The following is a 19917-nucleotide window of genomic DNA, read 5'->3' on the forward strand; positions in this document are numbered from 1 at the left end:
ACACGCGACCCTCGTTTGTTTATCAACCAACTTGCAACAAAATCTCATCGTGTTCAAACATTCGTCAAAAGTTTCGAGGAATACACACACGGATCGTGTCATATTAATTCGATTTATTAATATCGCGAGTTGAACCGCCCTTCTGATCCACGGCAGTTCGTATTTCAGGGGTTTCCGCGTGCGTTGTGCCATATTGAAGTTAAATCCAGATTAGGCTACAAAAACTGCTGACAGGTGAGAATTTATTTACTTTTAACTTTAAGGTGATGCTTGGTTTGTTTCTTTAACCTGCTTATTTAGCTTTTACTGCCTTGAACATGTTCACTGCATGTCCCAGAAATTATGCATTACAGCAGATCAGCTTAACTAATGAGTAACTCAGACTCTGCATAGAGTGCAGAGAGTTTAAGTTCAAACTCTTCAATTATATATCATTTGTTAATCACATATATATGCAACTGAACTGCTGTTATATATACTTTGTTTATATATGTATATTTTATACTTTATGTTACTATATATTAGATTTTAAAGGCATGCATTTTCCATGTGGTCTCTTTTAATACACGTAGTACTCTGAAAATGAGGTCATGAATCCTATATGCATAATAGTTATTAAAAAAATAAGCAAAATGCATTTGAAAGTAGTTAAATATGGTGTGTAGCTACATACAGCTACATGTATAATGTGCATTTATGTGGTTAGTTGACAAGTGAAATGGATTGTTACAGCAGTTTTATTTAACATCAAGCTCTTATGGATTAAAAATTATATGACAGTATGAGAGAATGTGTGTATTTTAATTTTAACATCATTTTTACACTTTCTTTTTTTAGTAGTTCATTTTAAATGGTCTTGCGGTGTAAGAAATAACTTTAAAAACAAATATTCCATATCTAACCTATAACGTAATAAGAATTATAATAAAAAATTGTTTTAAAAATAGTTTCAGATGCAGAGTAACTAGTCAGAGAGTTATGTTATTTATTCAACTTTCCATGTGTTTATACTTATATACTGTATATATTATATTATAATAAATATTAGGGTCAACTCTTTCCTGTGAGCCTCTTAGGTTGGAAGCAGTTTTAAATTTTATATGTAAAATGCAACTCTGACCTGTTTATAACCTGTTGTGTCTTTTCAGGGTAGTGTGGTGAGAGACAGCGGTCAGCATGTCGTCTTTCTCCGAGTCTGCGTTGGAGAAAAAGCTGTCTGAACTGAGTAACTCACAGCAGAGCGTTCAGACTCTGTCTCTGTGGATTATTCATCACCGCAAACATGCATCCTTCATCGTGCGCGTGTGGCACAGAGAACTGAAGAAAGGTAAGAAATAGTTTTACCGCTGCTGACACTGGTGACTAGTTAGCACCTAAAACTTTGGGTTTACAATGGTAGTTGAAAGAATAGTGCACCCAGAAATGAAAATTTGCTGAAATTGTACTCCTCCTGAGGCCATCAAAGATGTAGATGAGTTTGTTTCTTCATCAAGTTTGGAGAAATGTAGAATTGCATCACTTGCACACCAATGGATGTGAATGGGTGCCGTCAGAATGAGAACCCAAACAGCTGATAAAAACATCACAGTAGTTCACAAGTAATCCACACCACTCCAGTCCATCAGTTAATATGTTGTGAGGTGAAAAGCTGCATGTTTGTAAGAAACAAATCCATTATTAAGATGTTTTTCACTTTAAAACTGTTGCTTCTGGCTAAAATACAACCTTCTATCCATAATATTGCTTTCTTAAGTGAAGAAGTTGTGTCGTCTGAATCGGGAGAGAAATATGCACAGATCAAACACTGTTCACAAGCCAAAACAGAACTACAAAAAAAAATGTGAGTAGGTTTTGATGTGAGAGATAACAGGAGATGGACTTTTTCACTGGCAGAAATGTCATTATAGATTATGGAAGCAAAGGTTTAAAGTTAAAACGTCTTGATGGATTTGTTTCTTACAAACACACAACTTTTCACTTCACAAGACAATAAGGGATGGACTGGAGTGGTGTGGATTACTTGTGGATTATTGTGATGTTTTTATCAGCTGCTTGGACTCTCATTCTGACGGCACCCATTTACATCTATTGGTGAGCAAGTGATGTAATGCTGCATTTATCCAAGAAACAAACTCATCTACATCTTGGATGGCCTGAGGTTAAAAATACTTTCAGGAAGTTGTATTTTTTTTGGCTAAAATGTTGCTTTAAATGAAACAAACAGATCTGGGAATCAAGGAATGTAAGACTAAAAACATTAATTGTTTAGTTTAGTTTTTACAAGGCATCTTGGTTGTGTAAACAAGGGTAAGCTTCAAAAGCGACTGAAAATCTGAAACATTAATACTGAAACACACAAAAAGTTAAGAATAATATGTTTGTTTTTCAGCTAAAAGCAGCAGGAAGTTGACCTTTCTGTATCTGGCAAATGACGTGATTCAGAACAGTAAAAAAAAGGGTCCTGAGTTCACCAAAGACTTCGAGGGTGTCCTGGTTGATGCCTGTTCACATGTGGCCAGGTAAACGCACATTCATACATATACGCTTTATGTGATCAGTAGCATGAATGTGTCCTGTCTCACATATGTTTTGTGTCTTCCTCTGGCAGAGAAGGAGATGAAGGTTGTAAGAAACACATGGAAAGATTGTTGAACATCTGGCAGGAGCGAAACCTCTACCGTGCAGACTTCATCCAGCAGCTCAAACTGGCTATCGAGGATTCAGACAGTCCCAAACAGAAGCCCGCAGGTTGGCATAATACTTTCATACTGCTTAAAAGTGAAATCATCCCAAAATGCACCTGATGAAGTTGGTAGATGAATGTCCAGAGTGATTTATCTAGATAAAGAAGAAGCTGAAAAATAAGAGACATTTTATTTGTGTCAAATGTGTTCATCACTACATCATTCCCAGGCTTCCTTTTGTGTTATTTCAGTTTTCAGAGCTACTATGGCTAAGCTAAATCTTATTTTAATATAAATTTTTTGGTCACACAACCTTCATCAGGCATTGTTTTCACCAAAATGAATGTTTATGTTTGTTTACTGTCATGTCTTGTACTGTAGAAAGCATGAATTTAATTGCCTCTTTATGAAAGTAAAGTGAAGTAAAAGTTGCATGCTATTTTGTAGTGGATGATAGAAAAAATTTAAAGAGAAGCTACCAGAAGGTCCAGGAGGAAGAGGAAGAGGAAGATGATGATTACAGAGGTCACTATTCTCCCCATGAGACAGACGCAGCTGCTCCACAACTGGTACGAATGGCTTTTGCTCAAAAGAAATGTGATTCTTGATTCTTGATTGATTTTTATTATATCATTTCTGTTCAATATCAGGATTCTAGATTTATAATTTCTATGTATTTCTTCAATTATATTATATTTTACATAGAAAGTTTGTAATTTTTTTTTTTTCCCATAACTGTTTGCAGTCAAAAAAGTTTTTAAATCATGATAAAATAACAATATATAAATATACATACAGTTGAAACCATAAGTTTACATATACCTTTCAGAATCTGCAAAATGTTAATAATTTTAACAAAATAAGAGGGATCATACAAAATGCATGTTATTTTTTTATTTAGTACTGACCTGAATAAGATATTTCACATAGAAGATGTTTAAATATAGTCCACAAGAGAAAATAATAGTTCAGAAGTTTACATACACTTGATTCTTAATACTGCGTTGTTACCTGAATGATCCACAGCGGTGTTTTTTTGTTTAGTAATAGTTCTTCATGAGTCCCTTGTTTGTCCTAAACAGTTACACTGCCTCTGCCTGCTGTTCTTCAGAAAAATCCTTCAGGTCTCACAAATTATTTGTTTTATTTCAGCATTTTTGTGTATTTGAACCCTTTTCAACAATGACTGCATGATTTTGAGATCCATCTTTTCACACTGAGGACAACTGAGGGACTATTCAAGGGCAGCTATTCAAGGTTCAAATCCTCACTGATGCTTTAGAATGCATTAAGAGCCGGGGGGGTGTAAACTTTTGAACAAAATGAAGATGTGTACATTTTTCTTATTTTGCCTAAATATATATATATTTTTCATTTAGTACTGCCCTTCAGAAGCTACAGAAGATACTAACATGTTTGCCCAGAAGGCAGCATAAGTTAAATTTCCCCTGATCTTCAAATTCCAAAAGTTTTCACCCCCAGCTCTTAAAGCATAGTTTATCCATCTGTAGCAACAGTGAGTGTTTGAACCTTCTGTAATAGTTTCATATGAGTCCCTCAGTTGTCCTCAGTGTGAAAAGATGGATCTCTAAATCTTACAGTCATTGTTGGAAAGGGTTCAAATACACAAAAATGCTGAACAAACAAAGAATTTATATTTATGAGTCATTTTAAAAATTGAGCTATTATTTTCTGTTGTGGACTATATGTAAATGTATTTTATGTGAAACATCTTATTCAGGTCAGTACTAAATAAAAAATAACATGCTTTTTGTGTGATCCCTTTTATTTTGGTGAAATAATTAACATTTTTGCAGATTCTGCAAGGTGTATGTAAACTTCTGGTTTCAACTGTATGAATACAAATTTATTCTAAATCTAAAAGCTTAAATTTGAATAAAAATGTTATAAAAACAATGAATATAAACAACCAAGGGTAAGAATCACACTTATTTGAATAAATGTTTGAATTAAATGTTACCCCAAACTAAAGGACTCGTGGGATAAATTGTATTAACATAATATTGTAATTTTACAAATTTATTATATTATTATGTACATAATATAATGTATATAGAAAAATCTTAGGAATTTTTTTCCGATATTGCTAAAACTGCTTGACGTTTTAAAGAAACTACCAATATGATTTATAAGAACCTGACTTACATAAGAGATTGTGTGTGATTAACCTGATCCACAGACGGAGGAGCTGGTGAAAGCGCTGCAGGATCTTGAAAACGCTGCATCCGGTGATGCTGCCGTGAGACAGAAGATCGCATCACTACCACAGGAAGTGCAGGACGTTTCTCTTCTTGAAAAGATCACAGGTGTGTCTCGCAGGAGAAACGTAACAGGAAGTAACACCCTGCCCAACAGGAAGTAGTTTTTTTTATGAAACTATTCATGTTTTGTCCTCTGCAGATAAACAGGCGGCAGATAAGTTGTCAAAGACAGTGGACGAGGCCTGTCTGTTGCTGGCCGAGTATAACGGACGTCTGGCAGCTGAGTTAGAAGACAGAAGACAACTGGCCCGAATGCTGACAGAATACATACAGAGCCAGAGAGAAGCGCTCAACGAGAGGGAGAAGAAACTGGAGGTACGAGGAACAGTTCATTATCCTGTCGTCATCATCTACTCCTCGTGTCTTTCCAAACCTGATTTTCTTTGTCCCATTGGAGAATTTCTGCAGAATGTCAGAGCTGATGTTTTCAATGATGTAAAAAAGGATGTGATTTTTACCGTCAAGCAACAAAATAGTATTATAAGTAGTCAATTTTACTTATGTGCTGTATTCAAAGTTTTCCTAGGTCATCCGATAGCATTGTGTGACAAAAAGACCAAAACTGAATCATTATTCACTTATAAATCATTAGTAAGTTGAGTTAATTTAGGTTTAGTTCCTTGCACAAAAATGTCTTGGTTTCAGAAGACTTTAAAGGAGAAGTCCACTTCCAAAACAAAGATTCACATATAATGTACTCACCCCCTTGTCATCCAAGATGTTTGTGTCTTTCTTTTTTTTTGGAGGAAAACATTTCAGTATTTTTCTCCATATAATGGACTGATATGGTGCCCCGATTTTGAACTTCCAAAATGCAGTTTAAATGCGGCTTCAAACGATCCCAAATGCGGTTGTAAACGATCCCAGCCGAGGAAGAAGGGTCTTATCTAGTAAAACGATCCTTTATTTTCATGATAATAATACAATTTATATACTTTTTAATCTCAAACGCTCGTCTTGTCTTGCTCTGCCTGAGTTCTGTGTATTCTGACTCAAGACAGTTAGGGTATGTCGAAAAACTCCAATCGTATTTTCTCCCTCAAAAAATAATTTAAAAATCATCCTACATCATTGCAGAAGTTCCGACCCAGACCCTTAACAAAAAAGGTAAAACACCGATATAGGATGATTTTGAAGTTGAGGGAAAACATGAGATGGGAGTTTTTCGACATACTCTAACTGTCATAAACCGCAACAAAAACAGTCCAGGCAGAGTGAGACAAGACGAGCGTTTGGCAATGAAAAGTATATAAATTGTATTATTTTTATGAAAATAACCGATCGTTACGCTACATAAGACCCTTCTTCCTCAGCTGGGATCGTTTACAACCACATTTGGGATCGTTTGAAGCCGCATTTAAACTGCATTTTGGAAGTTCAAAATCGGGGCACCATATCAGTCCATTATATGGAGAAAAATCCTGAAATGTTTTCCTCAAAAACCATAAGTTCTCTACGACTGAAGAAAGAAAGACATGAACATAATGGATGACAAGGGGGTGAGTACATTTCTGTAAATTGTTGTTCTGGAAGAGGACTTCTCCTTTAAATATAACGCCAAGTCATATGGACAACTTTTAGGATACTCTTCATACTGTTATGGTATCCATTTTGGAGCTTGAAAACAAGCTTCTGTAAAACTTTTCCTTTTGTGTTTTATGAAAGAAGATAAATCAAATATTTAGAAAGACTAAAAAAAAACATTTTGTGTTAATGCACTACTTAAATGAGCTTAAAAGTGTCTGAAATACATAAGAAAAGAAGTCTCATTTTGAAAGAAGTCTTTTCTGCTCACCAAGGCTGCAATTATTTGATTAAACATGCTGTAAAAAGAGTAATATTGTGAAATATTATTACAATTTCAAATAACTGATTTATATTTTAATACATAGTAAAATTTTATTCATTTCTGTGATCAAACCTGAATTTTCTGAATCATTACTCCAGTCTTCAGTGTCACATTATCTTTCAGAAATCCTTCTAATATTTGAGCCTGGACCATAAAACGTAAAAGTCTTAAGTAGCACAGGTATATTTGTAACAATAGCCAAAAATACATTGTGTCGGTCAAAATGATTTATTTTTCTTTTACGCCAAAAATCATTAGGATATTAAGTAAAGATTATGTTCTATGAAGATATTTTGTACATTTACTACCGTAAATATATCACAACTTAATTTTTGATTACCAATATGCATTGCTAAGAACTTAATTTGGACAAATTCAGAGGCAATTTTCTCAATATTTAGATTTTTTTTGCACCCTCAGATTCCAGATTTTTCAAATAGTTGTATCTCAGCCAAATATTGTTCTATCCTAACAAAACACACATCAATGGAAAGTTTCAATTAAAAAAATGACCCTTATGACTGGTTTTGTGGTCCAGGGTCCCATATGATGATTTGCTGCTCAAGATACATTCCTCATTCCTTATAATATTCAGTTTTGACAACTATTTAATAGTTTTATGGAAACAGTAAAACATTTTATTTCAAGGTTCTTTGAATAGAAAGTTCAGAAGAACAACATTTATTTGAAATGGAAATCTTTGTAATGTTATAAATGTCTGTAATGTTATTACTGAACAAAATTAATCATTTAAAAAATGAACAGTTGCCTGATTCATTCATTCATGATCTGTCGTTCTTGCAGGAATACAAGCAGAAACTGGCTCGTGTCACACAAGTGAGGAAAGAGCTCAAGTCTCACATCCAGAGTCTTCCGGACCTTTCTCTCCTACCGAACGTCACCGGCGGTCTCGCTCCTCTCCCGTCCGCTGGAGATCTGTTTTCCACTGACTGAACATCTCTATGAGACTCACAGTCCTGTACGATCAGACACTGGGTTCCTCCTCACTGACAGAAACATCAGTAATGGAGCGAGTGATGGAGATCTGCTGTCACCAGCTCAGCTTTTCACACATATTTGTTTTTCATTAGTTCTCATGTCAGATAAACCCTCATGGAGATCAAACCTGCCAGTCGATCATCATTAAACCAGATTCAAAGTGTGAAGATTTTGTTTTGTTGTGACTTTGCTGTGGAAAGCAACTCCCTTTGCTTTGTCTTATTTGTAGGTTTTTAGTTTTAATGCTCAGAGTTTAATTTTGCGTCATTTTGGTTTTGGAAGAAACTAAACATGAGGATTCAGTTTTAAACATCTTACTGCTATGGAGTTTGTGATATCAAGAGAAATTAATTAGAAACTCATGCCCATCATTAAACTGTGATATATTTTGGTTACAAACCTGACCTGTTTTTTTTTTTTTTCAAATGATTATTTTGCTGATAAATACAACGGATTTGCTGATATTTGTGAAAAGAATACATGGTCACTGTATGTTTACAGTGTCTCTCATTAAATATAACCGAACATGTTCAGCAACAAACCCCATTTTGATGTGAGTGAATCCTTGAGATTTGATTTAAATTAACTGATTTATTATCAGGGTGATGTGTAAAATGAAACTATGAAATATGTAGTGGTCAGACTCTGTCCAGAATGAACATTTGTTAAGTTTAATTTACAGATTGCACATGTGATATGCTGTTTATCATCACTGAGACAAAACACCAAACACAGAAGCATTTTTTACTCTTATGGATCTTTTCAGAAAACTTAATGGCCCATGTCAAGATCATATTGCGCGGATGTCCTGCTATTCATTTTCTAGACCCACTTTAATGGCACAGACAGAAGTGAGCTGTTTATCATAACATGCATTTATATTCTTTAGCAGCATAAAGAATAAACTTGTTCTCTTGGTAGTATTTTTTGATTGTTGTAAATTTCTTCATTGAATGAACAGACAGTCAAGACAATAAACCTTAAGTTATACTATAGATTTGCATTTTCACTTCTAGAGAACAGGTGTTGGTATGGTCAGAAAGAATAGTTTAGACAAAATATAACATGCTAATTATAACACTAATTTCATTCCATTCTTCAGCTGTTCTTTTGTCAGTCCACCATGCTGAATAAAAATGTACAGAACAAATAAGATGTCAGAAGATATAAATCACAACAATGGCAGAACAGATAACTAATGTGAGAGTGGAAAAAGGTCACAAAACAGATTTTTTTTTTTTTACTTTAAAGAATTACAAACACAGCCAGGTGGTGTAATAGAACAAACAAAAAATACATAAAAATAAAGGAAAAAATAAAATCAAAGGACAAAGAAAGGTAAATTAAAAACATTAAAATCTTTACAAAAAGTAACACATTTTACAACTTTTTTAGTTTTGTAAAATTAAATATTGATACTGTCGAACTTATCTTTAAAAATGTATCTTAATCAAACTGCAGTTGGGTTATTTTAAGTAAAAATAACTTAAAAAAAAATAAAAATACAGCTAACACAATAAAAATATTTGTGTGGATATGTGTGTATTTAAATACCAAATATAATGCTGCGTTAACGCCATATCGTAATGACCTGATTTTGAGATGAAAACATGTGTCGTTCTACTCGGGGCTGTTCACGTCCTCAGATTCGGAATTATGCTTTTCTATGGCAACACCATCAACGCCTAAACAGCCTGCGTTGGTCATGTGGTACAAGTCTTAGCTCTCAGAAGACTCCCAGTTAACAAGGACGTGAACGCTTTTTACAAGTTGCAATCTCGTAGTTACGGGAATTGCGCTATGGCGTGGACGTACTTTAAGACTCCGGTCTTCTTCTTCTGTGGATTTTTTGGCCGTCATTTACCTTCCGGTCAGGTGTTACAGGTGTATTTGACGACATCCGGTGGTTGTTACGGAATACGTATATACACTAGTGATGGGAAGTTCGGATCATTTTACCGACTCGGTCCTTTGAGTCTCGTTCAGCAAAATGAACGAATCTTTTTTCGAGTCATTTCGTTCATTTTGTTCATTTTAGCAAAATATAATTAAAATGTTACGTTTTACTTCCCTAACACATCTACTGCTTACACAAACGTTGATTACAATACAAACAAGACAAAACTATAATGCTATAAGAAACAGAAAAGATTAATTCATTGTTTACCTGGGTCTTTAGTCTTTGATTAGCTCACCTCGCCTCTTATCTGACAAGTTTTCGGGTTTGAGTCGTTCGTTCATCACCTGACAGCCTAATTAGCTAACCAACGCAGTCTGAGCCGGAAAGAGAATTGATTAGTTCATCTCTCGAGTCTTTGGGTTCGAGTCGTTCGTTCATCACGTGACATCCCCGTAATGTTAACCTATGCAGTCTGAGCCGGAAAGAGAATTGATTAGTTCATCTCTCGAGTCCTCGGGTTTGAGTCGTTCGTTCATCACGTGACATCCCCATAAGGTGAACGAACGACTCTAAAACAGTTGAACTAATTCCAGTACAGGACCTAATAGGATGTTGCGCATGCGCGACTGAACGAATCACTCCCCGAGACGACTCGTTCGTCCCGAGTCACATTAAAGATTCGTTCAAAATGAACGAATCGTTCAAGAACGACCCATCACTAATATACACTTGTTCCCTAAGCAGTGTACCTAGGACTGAACACCGAAGCTACCTGTGATTGGAATTTCACTTAAGATGGCGGAATCGCCAGGTGAAGTCCACTTCGCAGTAAACTTAAGAGAGATTGGTTGTACTACCCACCAAATCAACCTCTAAACTTCTTTCTGATTGGATCACGTGTTTTTTTTTATTCGTCTCCTTCTCGCGCGAAATATAGGGCACTAGGCAGCAGGCAGGTACGAGACAGGAGAGAATAAGAAGAGAACGAGGTGAAACTATGATCAGAATCGGCCTTTTTTTATTTTGCGGCTCTTTGCGCCACTGGTAAGAATAAAAATACACATTTTAAAGTTGAGAGGCAATAGTTCATTTGGCTAAATGAGAGATCTTGCATGTTGTTATGTACTGTAGTATAAAGTTCATATAAGGTTGTTAATAGCAAGCGAGTCGCTGTGGTGACTTCACGTTTTCTTAAATGATATTTGATGTTTGATTTGATACATGATATTTGAACTGTGTTATAATTTTATTTAATGTCTGTTTCAGTTAGCTTATGTACTAGAATAGCATATAGATCCGAATGAAATAAACTAATCTTGACGATGGCGTCGCCATTTTGAGCGGCGGTATGCCGTCTTGTTTTGTTCTTGAACTTGAACCATAAACGACTTAAGGCAACACTCCCATGAAAGATGTTTTGCTAACGTATAAGATCAGTTATACATATTATCTTTATACATTATTTGGTTAATAAGGGATTTTTATTAAGAAATAGTGTTTAGGTGTATTAGGTCCACCTTGTAATTTTGCTTGGGCCCCCTAGTGGTCCCCGGCCCCTTACTTAATAAACACGGGTTATACCTTACTGACAGGCCTAATCCATTCTGCCAGCACAGTCTTTGTCAGTATATTTGACCTTAAATTCGAAGGATCAAAAATGTTCAAAGTGTTGTTTTTTTGTGCTCTACATTTACCTTGAAATGTGCCTTAGAGATCAGTTTTTACATATGCAACTTATGTTTCAGAATATCACAAATGTATACTGGGGGTTATCACAAATGTTGTTTCCAAAATGTGTTAGACTAAATGTTTTAATTTATAGGGTGCACAGTTTGCTCAAATATGTGCTAACTTTTTCTTATGTCTTTCTGTGTCATTTACAGTGATTTGTCCTGTGAAAGATGATGAGAGGCATCTGATAAAAGAAGGTTCTAACCTTACCTATAACACCAATGTTAGCATGGATGGAAATCAGATCTTGTTCACTTTTGAAAACCAAAATCAAAGTAAGACTGCATTTGCCCAAATCTTCTGCAAAAATGGAGTGTGTCTCAAAAACGTAAGTGATCCCAGAGCCATAATAACAGTAGGAGAGAATACCATTTTCTCTCTGAGCAATGTCAATACCAGTGATTCAGGAAGATACAGTGCACTCTTCAATGGACTGTATATTCTGTGGACCCTACCAGTTAAGGTATATGGTGAGTAATGCTACTATACATGTCTTTAATGTTTAAAATGTGTCATTTTAATCTTATGTGAAACATAATGTCTATTGTTCTCAGCTCTAGCTATAATTTCGTATGAATTCATGTATTTTGAATTGCTGTGTTTACAAAAAAGAATTTCCACAGGCCCAGCAGTGTATATTTATTTAACAAATATGTTTAACAAATGCAGTCTATATTGTTTTTTTGAATGTGCTAAATAGTGAATGTAAATAAGTGTAGAATCAACACATCTGTACTAAGTCGTTTATAGTCATATTTTATTATCTCCTCTTTTTTTTTTTTTTTTTTTTTTTTTTTTTCTTATACAGCTTCACTGGCTCTCCCAGATATCACACTGGAGTTGTCGAGTACACATTGCATGTTTCTGTGTTCAGTGGAATATGGAGAAAATCTGACACTCTCTTGGTATAACACCACCAGTCTAGTGTCTAATAACAGCACCCTTAACGGTAGCAAACTTTTGCTACCTTTGGAGATCAAACCTGATGATAATAACAATTATACCTGTGTGGCCACCAACCCAGTAGACAATCAGACTGTGATCTTAATGGAGTCCTGTAAATCAGGTAAGTCTGCAATCAAGACAGTATAAAAGATTGACCTTTGTAAACGTCCAACTGGTCAAATGTAACCATGCATAATAGTTAATGAGTAAATGTGTGTGAATAGTTACAATTATGGTGTTGGGCAGTGCTGTGGTTGAGTGATCAGCTTTCTTATCCTTTACAGAGTTACGCTTGCATATCATCATTTGCAGTGTCATCGGGATTGTGATTTTAATCTGCATTTCCATTGTCTTTATCTACAGGAGGGTAAGTGTACTCACAAGAAAATTCACATGCTACAAATTTAAGATACAATTTAGTTTTTCTCAATGTAAAACATTCTAATGTCTATAGAGGGCCTAAAACTAACATTTTGCCATGCCTTGAGGAAACTTACTGTCCATAAATATTTTGGTAACGGTTTAACGATAAGGTTTGTTAGTTAACATTCATTCACATCAACTAATAATGAACAATACCTCTACAGCACGCATTTATCTTAATGTTAATTTCAGTGTTTACTAATGTATTATAAAAAATTACAAGTTTAATGTACTCTGAACTAACATGAATGACTGAATTTTTCTTAGCTAACATTATCAAAGAGATTAATAAATAGTGTAATAAAGGAATTGTTTGTTGCTTGTTCAAGTTAGTTAATACGTTAAGGAATGACACCTTCTTGTCAAGTGTTACCAATATTTTTGTACCTACCATAGAACATTATAAAAAAAAAAATGAGATGCTAACTTTTTTTTTCTTTGAGTCAATGACCTTGTTTTACACAGCTTGTAATGGTAGTTCATTGAAAAGATAAATAAGAGTAGACAAAATGGTTTTATTTATCTGAAATGTATTTATTAGTTAATTGTCTAGTAAATAAACCTTTTGCTAGTTTTAAGGATTGAATGGTGATCTTTTCATCTTTTAAGGAGTAGGTGAATTTTATTCTTGTAGAATGTGTGACATCAGTCTCAAGATTGAATGGATTCTGAAGGAATTTTCAGCAATTAGGGATTAATATAATAATAATAATAATAATAATAATAATAATAATAATAATAATAATAATATTGTTGTTGTTGAGCTATCATTAGCAGCTGCAAAAGTTTGCAGTGTTGTGTATAGGGCTCCCCCTAAATCGGGATGCAACAATACCATTTTTTTCAAAACCGATCCAATCCGATACCAAAAATTCTGAGTATCGGCCAATACCGATACCAATAAAATAAGTCCAATGTAACATTGTTACATCTCAGCACTCTGAATAGGCCTAGGCATACACTAGGCCAACGTGCCAATAAAAATGAGTCTTTAACAAATTAAATTAAGATAAATTCTAAATTAAGATGGGTATTTGGCAATAACGAAATTAAGATAAAGGCTCCGCGGGATTTGCTTAGCGACTTCTCTCCACAATCCGGCCTCAACGCGACGGTGAATAGCAGCTGAAATGTAATAAAAGAATAATGCCGATATTAGCCTATATACTCCGTCTACATTATGCATTTAAGACTCAATTAATATTTAGTTATAATTTGAAAAACCTTTACTCACCAAGATCAGGCTACATGTTTTTGTGTTGGAAATTTATTGAATCCATGGTAGATGGCTTTAGCACGGTCCTGCGCTCACTGATGGTGGGTCCAGCAGCACTGAACACACTTTCGCTGCTGCTACTGGCTGGGATGCATAATACTGATCTGGCTAATTTTGCAAGTTTTGTAAATTTTGCCAAAACGTAATCGCCAGAGTCAAGCCTCCGTTTCACCTCCTCTACATCCATTTTTTTCATCCATCTTTCTTGCGCTAATCGAAACGCATCGCATGACCGCTCATTTACTGCTCAAGCCAGAGCGCAAGCCCGATCCCGGCCCGAGCCCATGTAAAATGATATAAATTAAGCCCGAACCCCTCGGGTCCTGTCGGGTTTGGGCAAAGATCGTAAGCTCTAAAATATTTCCAAATCAGGGACGTGTTTACTGCGCTGAGGTAGACTTTGCATGTAAAAGGTTCCTTCTGAACTCGCCTGTCACACTCACATGTGGTTGCGTAAGCAGCGCAATGCATTTTAAATGTATTTTATTTTTAAGGCAATGTTTTTAAAATAAATAATTGTGCTCTTATATGAATTATTATAGTTTTTACAGTAGACTATTATTTTTTGCTATTCATTTAATCAAACTCTGGTAACGGTATCGAATTTGGATCGGTCACGCATCACCAATATCCGATCCATTCAAAAAGCTTGGATCAGCATTGATACCGATCCAGAGTATCGGATCGATGCAACCCTAGCCCTAATGGCCGACTAACTGTTAGTCGATGAGAGGAGGCTTGGTTGACCCAAAATTTTATGCAACGCTTGGTCGCAGAACCACACAGTCTGTGATGGACAGATCATTAATGGCTGGTCTATATGGTAATGTAGTACATCGTACAGGACGTCCAAACGCTCCCCTATCATTTATCGACTTCAAATATGATTTTTCATATGAAATATGTATGTAATAGCAACTTTACATGACTGCTCAATCTGTGAAAAATGTGCGCTATTCAAGTGTATGTGCAGAGTGTGGAAACTGAACAGTAGCATGCTCACTGTATGACGGATGAAGGCACTGGTGCCGTCACTTGCTCTTAAAGTACTCGTTTTGTCGTTTTTGGTCATACAGATAAAAGGGATGCATCTTTCAAATCTGTAAAGACTGTTTATTTGTGCACACTCACCATAACAATGAAACGTTGCACTTTTGTAAAATAATTACAGCAAACAGGATGTGAACTTGAGTGCATAACTTCAAAACTCTGCATTTATTTGTCTTAAAGACAAATAATAAAAAAAATATATCTATAGAGTGAAATGTCTAATTTTAAACGAACGAATTCAAATGGAAAACAAATGTTCTCAGATTATGTAATCCGTATAAAACATGCATACAGGCACATCCACTACTGCAGAGATGACGAGTCTTGCGTTGATGAAAGTTTCAATCATTATTAAAATAATGCAGTCTCCTTGCTGTTCTTCCCTGACACATTCATAATTATTATATCTGCCAGTGCACAGTGGCAAGCTTTTTTTTGCTTGGAGCTTATTAGGCTATGTAGGCAATTAAAGCCATAATAATAATGATGATGATGATGATAATAATAATAATAATAATAATAATAATAATAATAATAAGTTAGCAAGAACATTTTAAGGAAAATATAATTATGTTATCATAATGTTTTTTTCCTTTCAAATATTGTCCATGTTAAAACACCACTTTCCACTTTGATAATTACTGTAGTTACCATGTTCTGAGCATGACATCCTTTTTTTTTCCTTCGGATGTAATCTATCTAGGTGGTTGAATAAAAATATGTGGACTTTATATCTAAAAATTGTCTCAACTTAGCACCAGCAAGCAGCTAGACAGTTAGCATCAGCTAACAATATTTACTTATTTTCAGTATGGTTGAATAAACATTCATATCCGTTTCATATCATACTCTAGCTGATCCAAACAATATAAAAATGTATACTGTTGCTAAACAATATAAAAACAGACGTCACATAGGGCTGCATAGCATTTTAATAAAACTGCTAACGTTACATCAGCGAGGAATATGAACGTGCATGAGTTATTTTATTTAAGCTGTTATTTAAATTTTTCATTTTTGAATTAAAGCATTTCAGTGCGCTTAAACAGATCACCTTTTACAGCAGATGTAATTCACAAACAACGGACAGCTTTGACCTAAATATGATTTTCAGTTATAATAATTAATCCTAAAATTCGACATAACTAACTTTTCGCAGCATCGGTCGTGCGTGCACAAGATCTCCCGGTTCTTATTTGTAAATTCAGTTGACTGGAGACTCGCTCTAAACGGATCAGCTGCAATCGGATCATTCCAATTCGTGAATAAATCGTTTGGTGCGATTGGCGAATCAGTTTAACAGGTTCATTGAAAATAATCAGTTTGTTCATGAATCAGACACCAATTCTCAGAGCAGGTGATATATTATAAGGAGTAACGATATGTTTATGAAATGTAGTGAAGTAAAAAGTACGACCTTACGCTTTGGAACGTAATGAAGTAAAAGTGAAAGTTACTCAAAATAAAAGTAAAGTACAGATACTTGAAAAATGTACTTAAGTACAGTAACGAATAACAACTACTTCGTTACTGCCCACCACTGTTTATTTGGTTTATTAATAAATGTGCGACTGAATTTTTGACTAATGTTTAAAATGAACGAATACTAGTTGACCAGAAAAATGTTTAGTCAAGGGCAGCCTATGTATTTATTTAATTACAGTGCAATCAGGTGGTTTACATTTGGGCTACTGAATGCATTTCAACATTGAGTTGCTGTTATTTTCTTAAATGAATGCCAACTGAAATTGTGGGGCATATTTTTGTCTCTCCTCAAGGTAAACCATAGACCACCAATTCTGAATATGATGCAAAATATGTCACAAAATATGTTCTAGGTTTATTTTATTTTATTTTTTAACTAGTGGGTGCAGAATTTTTGGGACCTCAAATTTGATTTATCACTTTGACCTGACCATGTTTTGTTGCATAACTTGCTACCAAAATTATCTGACATTATCGAGATGAATTGGTTCTGATCCAGTTCAACTCTGAGTTCTTGTCATATTTTGTTACCATTTTCTAAACTCTAGTGAATAAACTGTGATAATTAAATGATAAAATAATAAAAAAAAGATAAAAATGTTGAAGGTGTCTGAATAAATGTTGGTTTGGCTAAATGAATTCAGCCATGTTCCTGGTGGGCTCCCTGAACACTGCACATTGCATTTCTCCCTAAATGGCTAATTCCAGTCATGATTGTAGAGACTGATGTAGTAGAGACTGTAAGACCTGTGCTGCATTCCACTTCATCTTTTTATGCCCTTCCCTCGCTAACTTCCCTCCACCTCCTTGACTTTGTTATTACATTGATTACATTGCGCAAGTGCCTACTAGTGGTTGAACCAATGCATGATATATGAATTGATAAAATAAAATATCCTGCTGCCTGAAGTATACATCTAAAGTAGACTCACTTCCTTGGCCAAAAGTGAGGGTTTGTCCTATATGGACTTCCCTCATCCATTCCACAAAATAGATGTTTTGTTTTTATAATGTCATGTATTTTCACTTTAGCATCATCAGCACTACTGAACTATATTTTGTAATTGTGTGTTGTTGTTGTCCCCCCCCCAGTGTAAGAAACGAAGGACCCAGCAGCCGAACAGAGATGAAAAGGAGATGAAGACATTCCTGTCACAGGACCCACAAAGGGAAGGGCAACACCTGTCTTCAACCTCGTGTGTGTGTATAATATAATAGAGTATAGTATATATATAATATATAATATATTTATTATATATATTATTTTATTATAAAAAAAATATATATATATATATATATATATATATATATATATGTCAAAAAATTTTAATTTTTCTTTTGAGAGGGGTATTATTTTTTCCGATATTCACGCAAAATAGAATGGGTTTCATTCATACTGGACGGCAGAGGGCGCCCTCGTGCAAAAAAAACCCCACATGCATCAAAGTAGCAGCACTGATGACTTCCGTTCCAGCTTCTCTAATATGGATAAAAGCATCGCTATTGCTGTAACTGATTAAAAACAAGAAATGACGTTAAATGTTTTGAATGACGAAATGTAAGGACAATAAACACTCGTCTGCAATAATATATGGTTTATCTGTGTTCTTCAAGCCATTTCGGGTATTTTCATAAGCCATTGCTAATCGACATACATAGAATATGAGTATAGAATTTATTGTCTTTCTCATTCTGTGATGAGAATCCACATTAGGTCACACAAGGAAGTTATTTCAAAGACTCGACTGATGTTGTGAATTAAAAACAAGTTAGCATGTGTTGTTTTTTTTTTTTTTTCATAACTTTTGTTTTTATAACTTTTGTTGGACAACAGGTTTAGAAAGGCTTATCATTGCATGTCGTTAGAATGGAAGCGTTTCCTCATTTCAGCACGTAAAATCGCGCACATACAGCAAATTCTGAGATGAATAAAACAACGAAGTTATTTAAATGCAGAACCCGAAAAACCGCAGTTCACAAGTGTGCATTGAACCGTGGATGTCGTACCGAAAGGTTCGATATTATATTGAGTATTGTGACATCCCTACAAGCAATTGTGATATTTTTTTTGTTTGTTTGTTTGTTTGTTTTTTTAAATGAGGCTATGACCTTATTTTACACTAAATGGACAGTTTGTAATGGTAGTTTACTGTTAAGAAAAAAAGAAAGGGGAAAAAAAGTAGCTGAATTTTATTCTTGTGGAATGTGTGATGTCAATCTTCAAGATTGAATGGATTCTGAAGGAAACTGTGGCCTTATTCACAATTTCTATTATTTTGACCACCTCTGACTCTGTTTAATGAAGACCATTGAAAAGTATTTATAAATATGTAGCTGTTGATGGTGTTGTTGGATGAGCTTTGCCTTGAAGGCAACAAATTATTTCTTCAGTATACCATTACATTTTGTGCAATTTTTTATTAACCTTTTGCACTGTGTGATTTTTATAATGTGTGTGATAACCTGAATGTCCTCTTTTTGTTTTGCATAGTCGACAGTGTATAATGTTACATGGAAAAACTTTATGAATTTATGTGAACAGTTTAACAGTCTAAGAAATTTATTTCAAATATATTTATACTGAGAATTGCTTTTTTTAAAAAAAATTTAAATGTTTAAAATTATTTCTGTGACTGATTTATAGCAATCTGTTGGGATTGCATCAATTTTTATATTTTTCCTTTCATTCATTATTCATCCCAGGTTTCAAGGGATATTTGTTTTCGCTAGAACAAAATAAGAGTGCCTGTGGATGATGCTGTGATGCTGTAATTCTCCATTGCTATTGCTTGTGGTGTAATTGATGGATAACACTTGGATGGGTGCTGGTCAGATGAAATGTGCAACTATGCTGTACTTTTACATTTGTATATATACAAAAAAAAAAAAAAAAAAATCTTCAATAAATTCTGCTTTCTGATTTTATCATTACTTCATTTTGTGCATTTGTTTTTCTCTGGCTTTTTCGTTTTTGGTATCAAACTAAAATTTGCTGCCTGGGTTTTAGACGCAAGACAAACCGATCTTCTGGCAAGATCCTGCGTCTGGGTTCGGATCTGAAATTTCTGGCACAATCTTATGTTTATTCCATCTGTTGACCCTTCTTCCTTATGAGTAAATAAGAATGGATTAAATGAGAATGTCCCCTTTGCATGTTCTTTTTTCTTTGGCCTCTGATCTCTGCCTTCCTGCTGAGCTAAAAGGCCATCAAGCTAGACCCCAATGGCTTCTCATGTCTCATTCATGTGGATTTACTAAAGCTACCACTTTAGTACTGTTAATAAACCCTTCAC

At 34.7% G+C, this 19917-nt stretch overlaps 2 protein-coding genes across 2 annotated transcripts; both read left to right on the forward strand.

Annotated features, from left to right (window-relative positions):
• The first annotated feature begins 1 nt into the window (after position 1).
• Positions 2–8240, forward strand: rprd1b (regulation of nuclear pre-mRNA domain containing 1B). Its single transcript, XM_051097470.1, has 8 exons — positions 2–234; positions 1149–1327; positions 2390–2519; positions 2609–2748; positions 3132–3253; positions 4885–5011; positions 5106–5281; positions 7620–8240. Exons 2-8 carry the CDS (start codon positions 1177–1179, stop codon positions 7767–7769), a joined length of 996 nt encoding a protein of 331 aa, XP_050953427.1. The 5' UTR covers positions 2–234; positions 1149–1176; the 3' UTR covers positions 7770–8240.
• A 2285-nt stretch (positions 8241–10525) lies between these two features.
• LOC127155316 (signaling lymphocytic activation molecule-like) lies at positions 10526–19520 on the forward strand. The gene is made up of 5 exons (XM_051097473.1): positions 10526–10758; positions 11598–11915; positions 12254–12511; positions 12675–12757; positions 17717–19520. Exons 2-5 carry the CDS (start codon positions 11675–11677, stop codon positions 17837–17839), a joined length of 705 nt encoding a protein of 234 aa, XP_050953430.1. The 5' UTR covers positions 10526–10758; positions 11598–11674; the 3' UTR covers positions 17840–19520.
• Positions 19521–19917: the final 397 nt, after the last annotated feature.

Source organism: Labeo rohita, chromosome 23 (assembly GCF_022985175.1).
Source record: "Labeo rohita strain BAU-BD-2019 chromosome 23, IGBB_LRoh.1.0, whole genome shotgun sequence".
NCBI classification, from domain to species: domain Eukaryota; kingdom Metazoa; phylum Chordata; class Actinopteri; order Cypriniformes; family Cyprinidae; genus Labeo; species Labeo rohita.

Bases quoted from the DNA above. Each gene is read 5' to 3' on its own strand.
- rprd1b (XM_051097470.1), top strand. From the start codon at position 1,177: ATGTCGTCTTTCTCCGAGTCTGCGTTGGAGAAAAAGCTGTCTGAACTG. The intron at 2,520-2,608 runs GTAAACGCACAT...TTCCTCTGGCAG, and splicing joins GCCTGTTCACATGTGGCCAG to AGAAGGAGATGAAGGTTGTA. The intron at 3,254-4,884 runs GTACGAATGGCT...CCTGATCCACAG, and splicing joins ACGCAGCTGCTCCACAACTG to ACGGAGGAGCTGGTGAAAGC.
- LOC127155316 (XM_051097473.1), top strand. From the start codon at position 11,675: ATGGATGGAAATCAGATCTTGTTCACTTTTGAAAACCAAAATCAAAGT. The intron at 11,916-12,253 runs GTGAGTAATGCT...TTTCTTATACAG, and splicing joins CCTACCAGTTAAGGTATATG to CTTCACTGGCTCTCCCAGAT. The intron at 12,758-17,716 runs GTAAGTGTACTC...TCCCCCCCCCAG, and splicing joins TTGTCTTTATCTACAGGAGG to TGTAAGAAACGAAGGACCCA.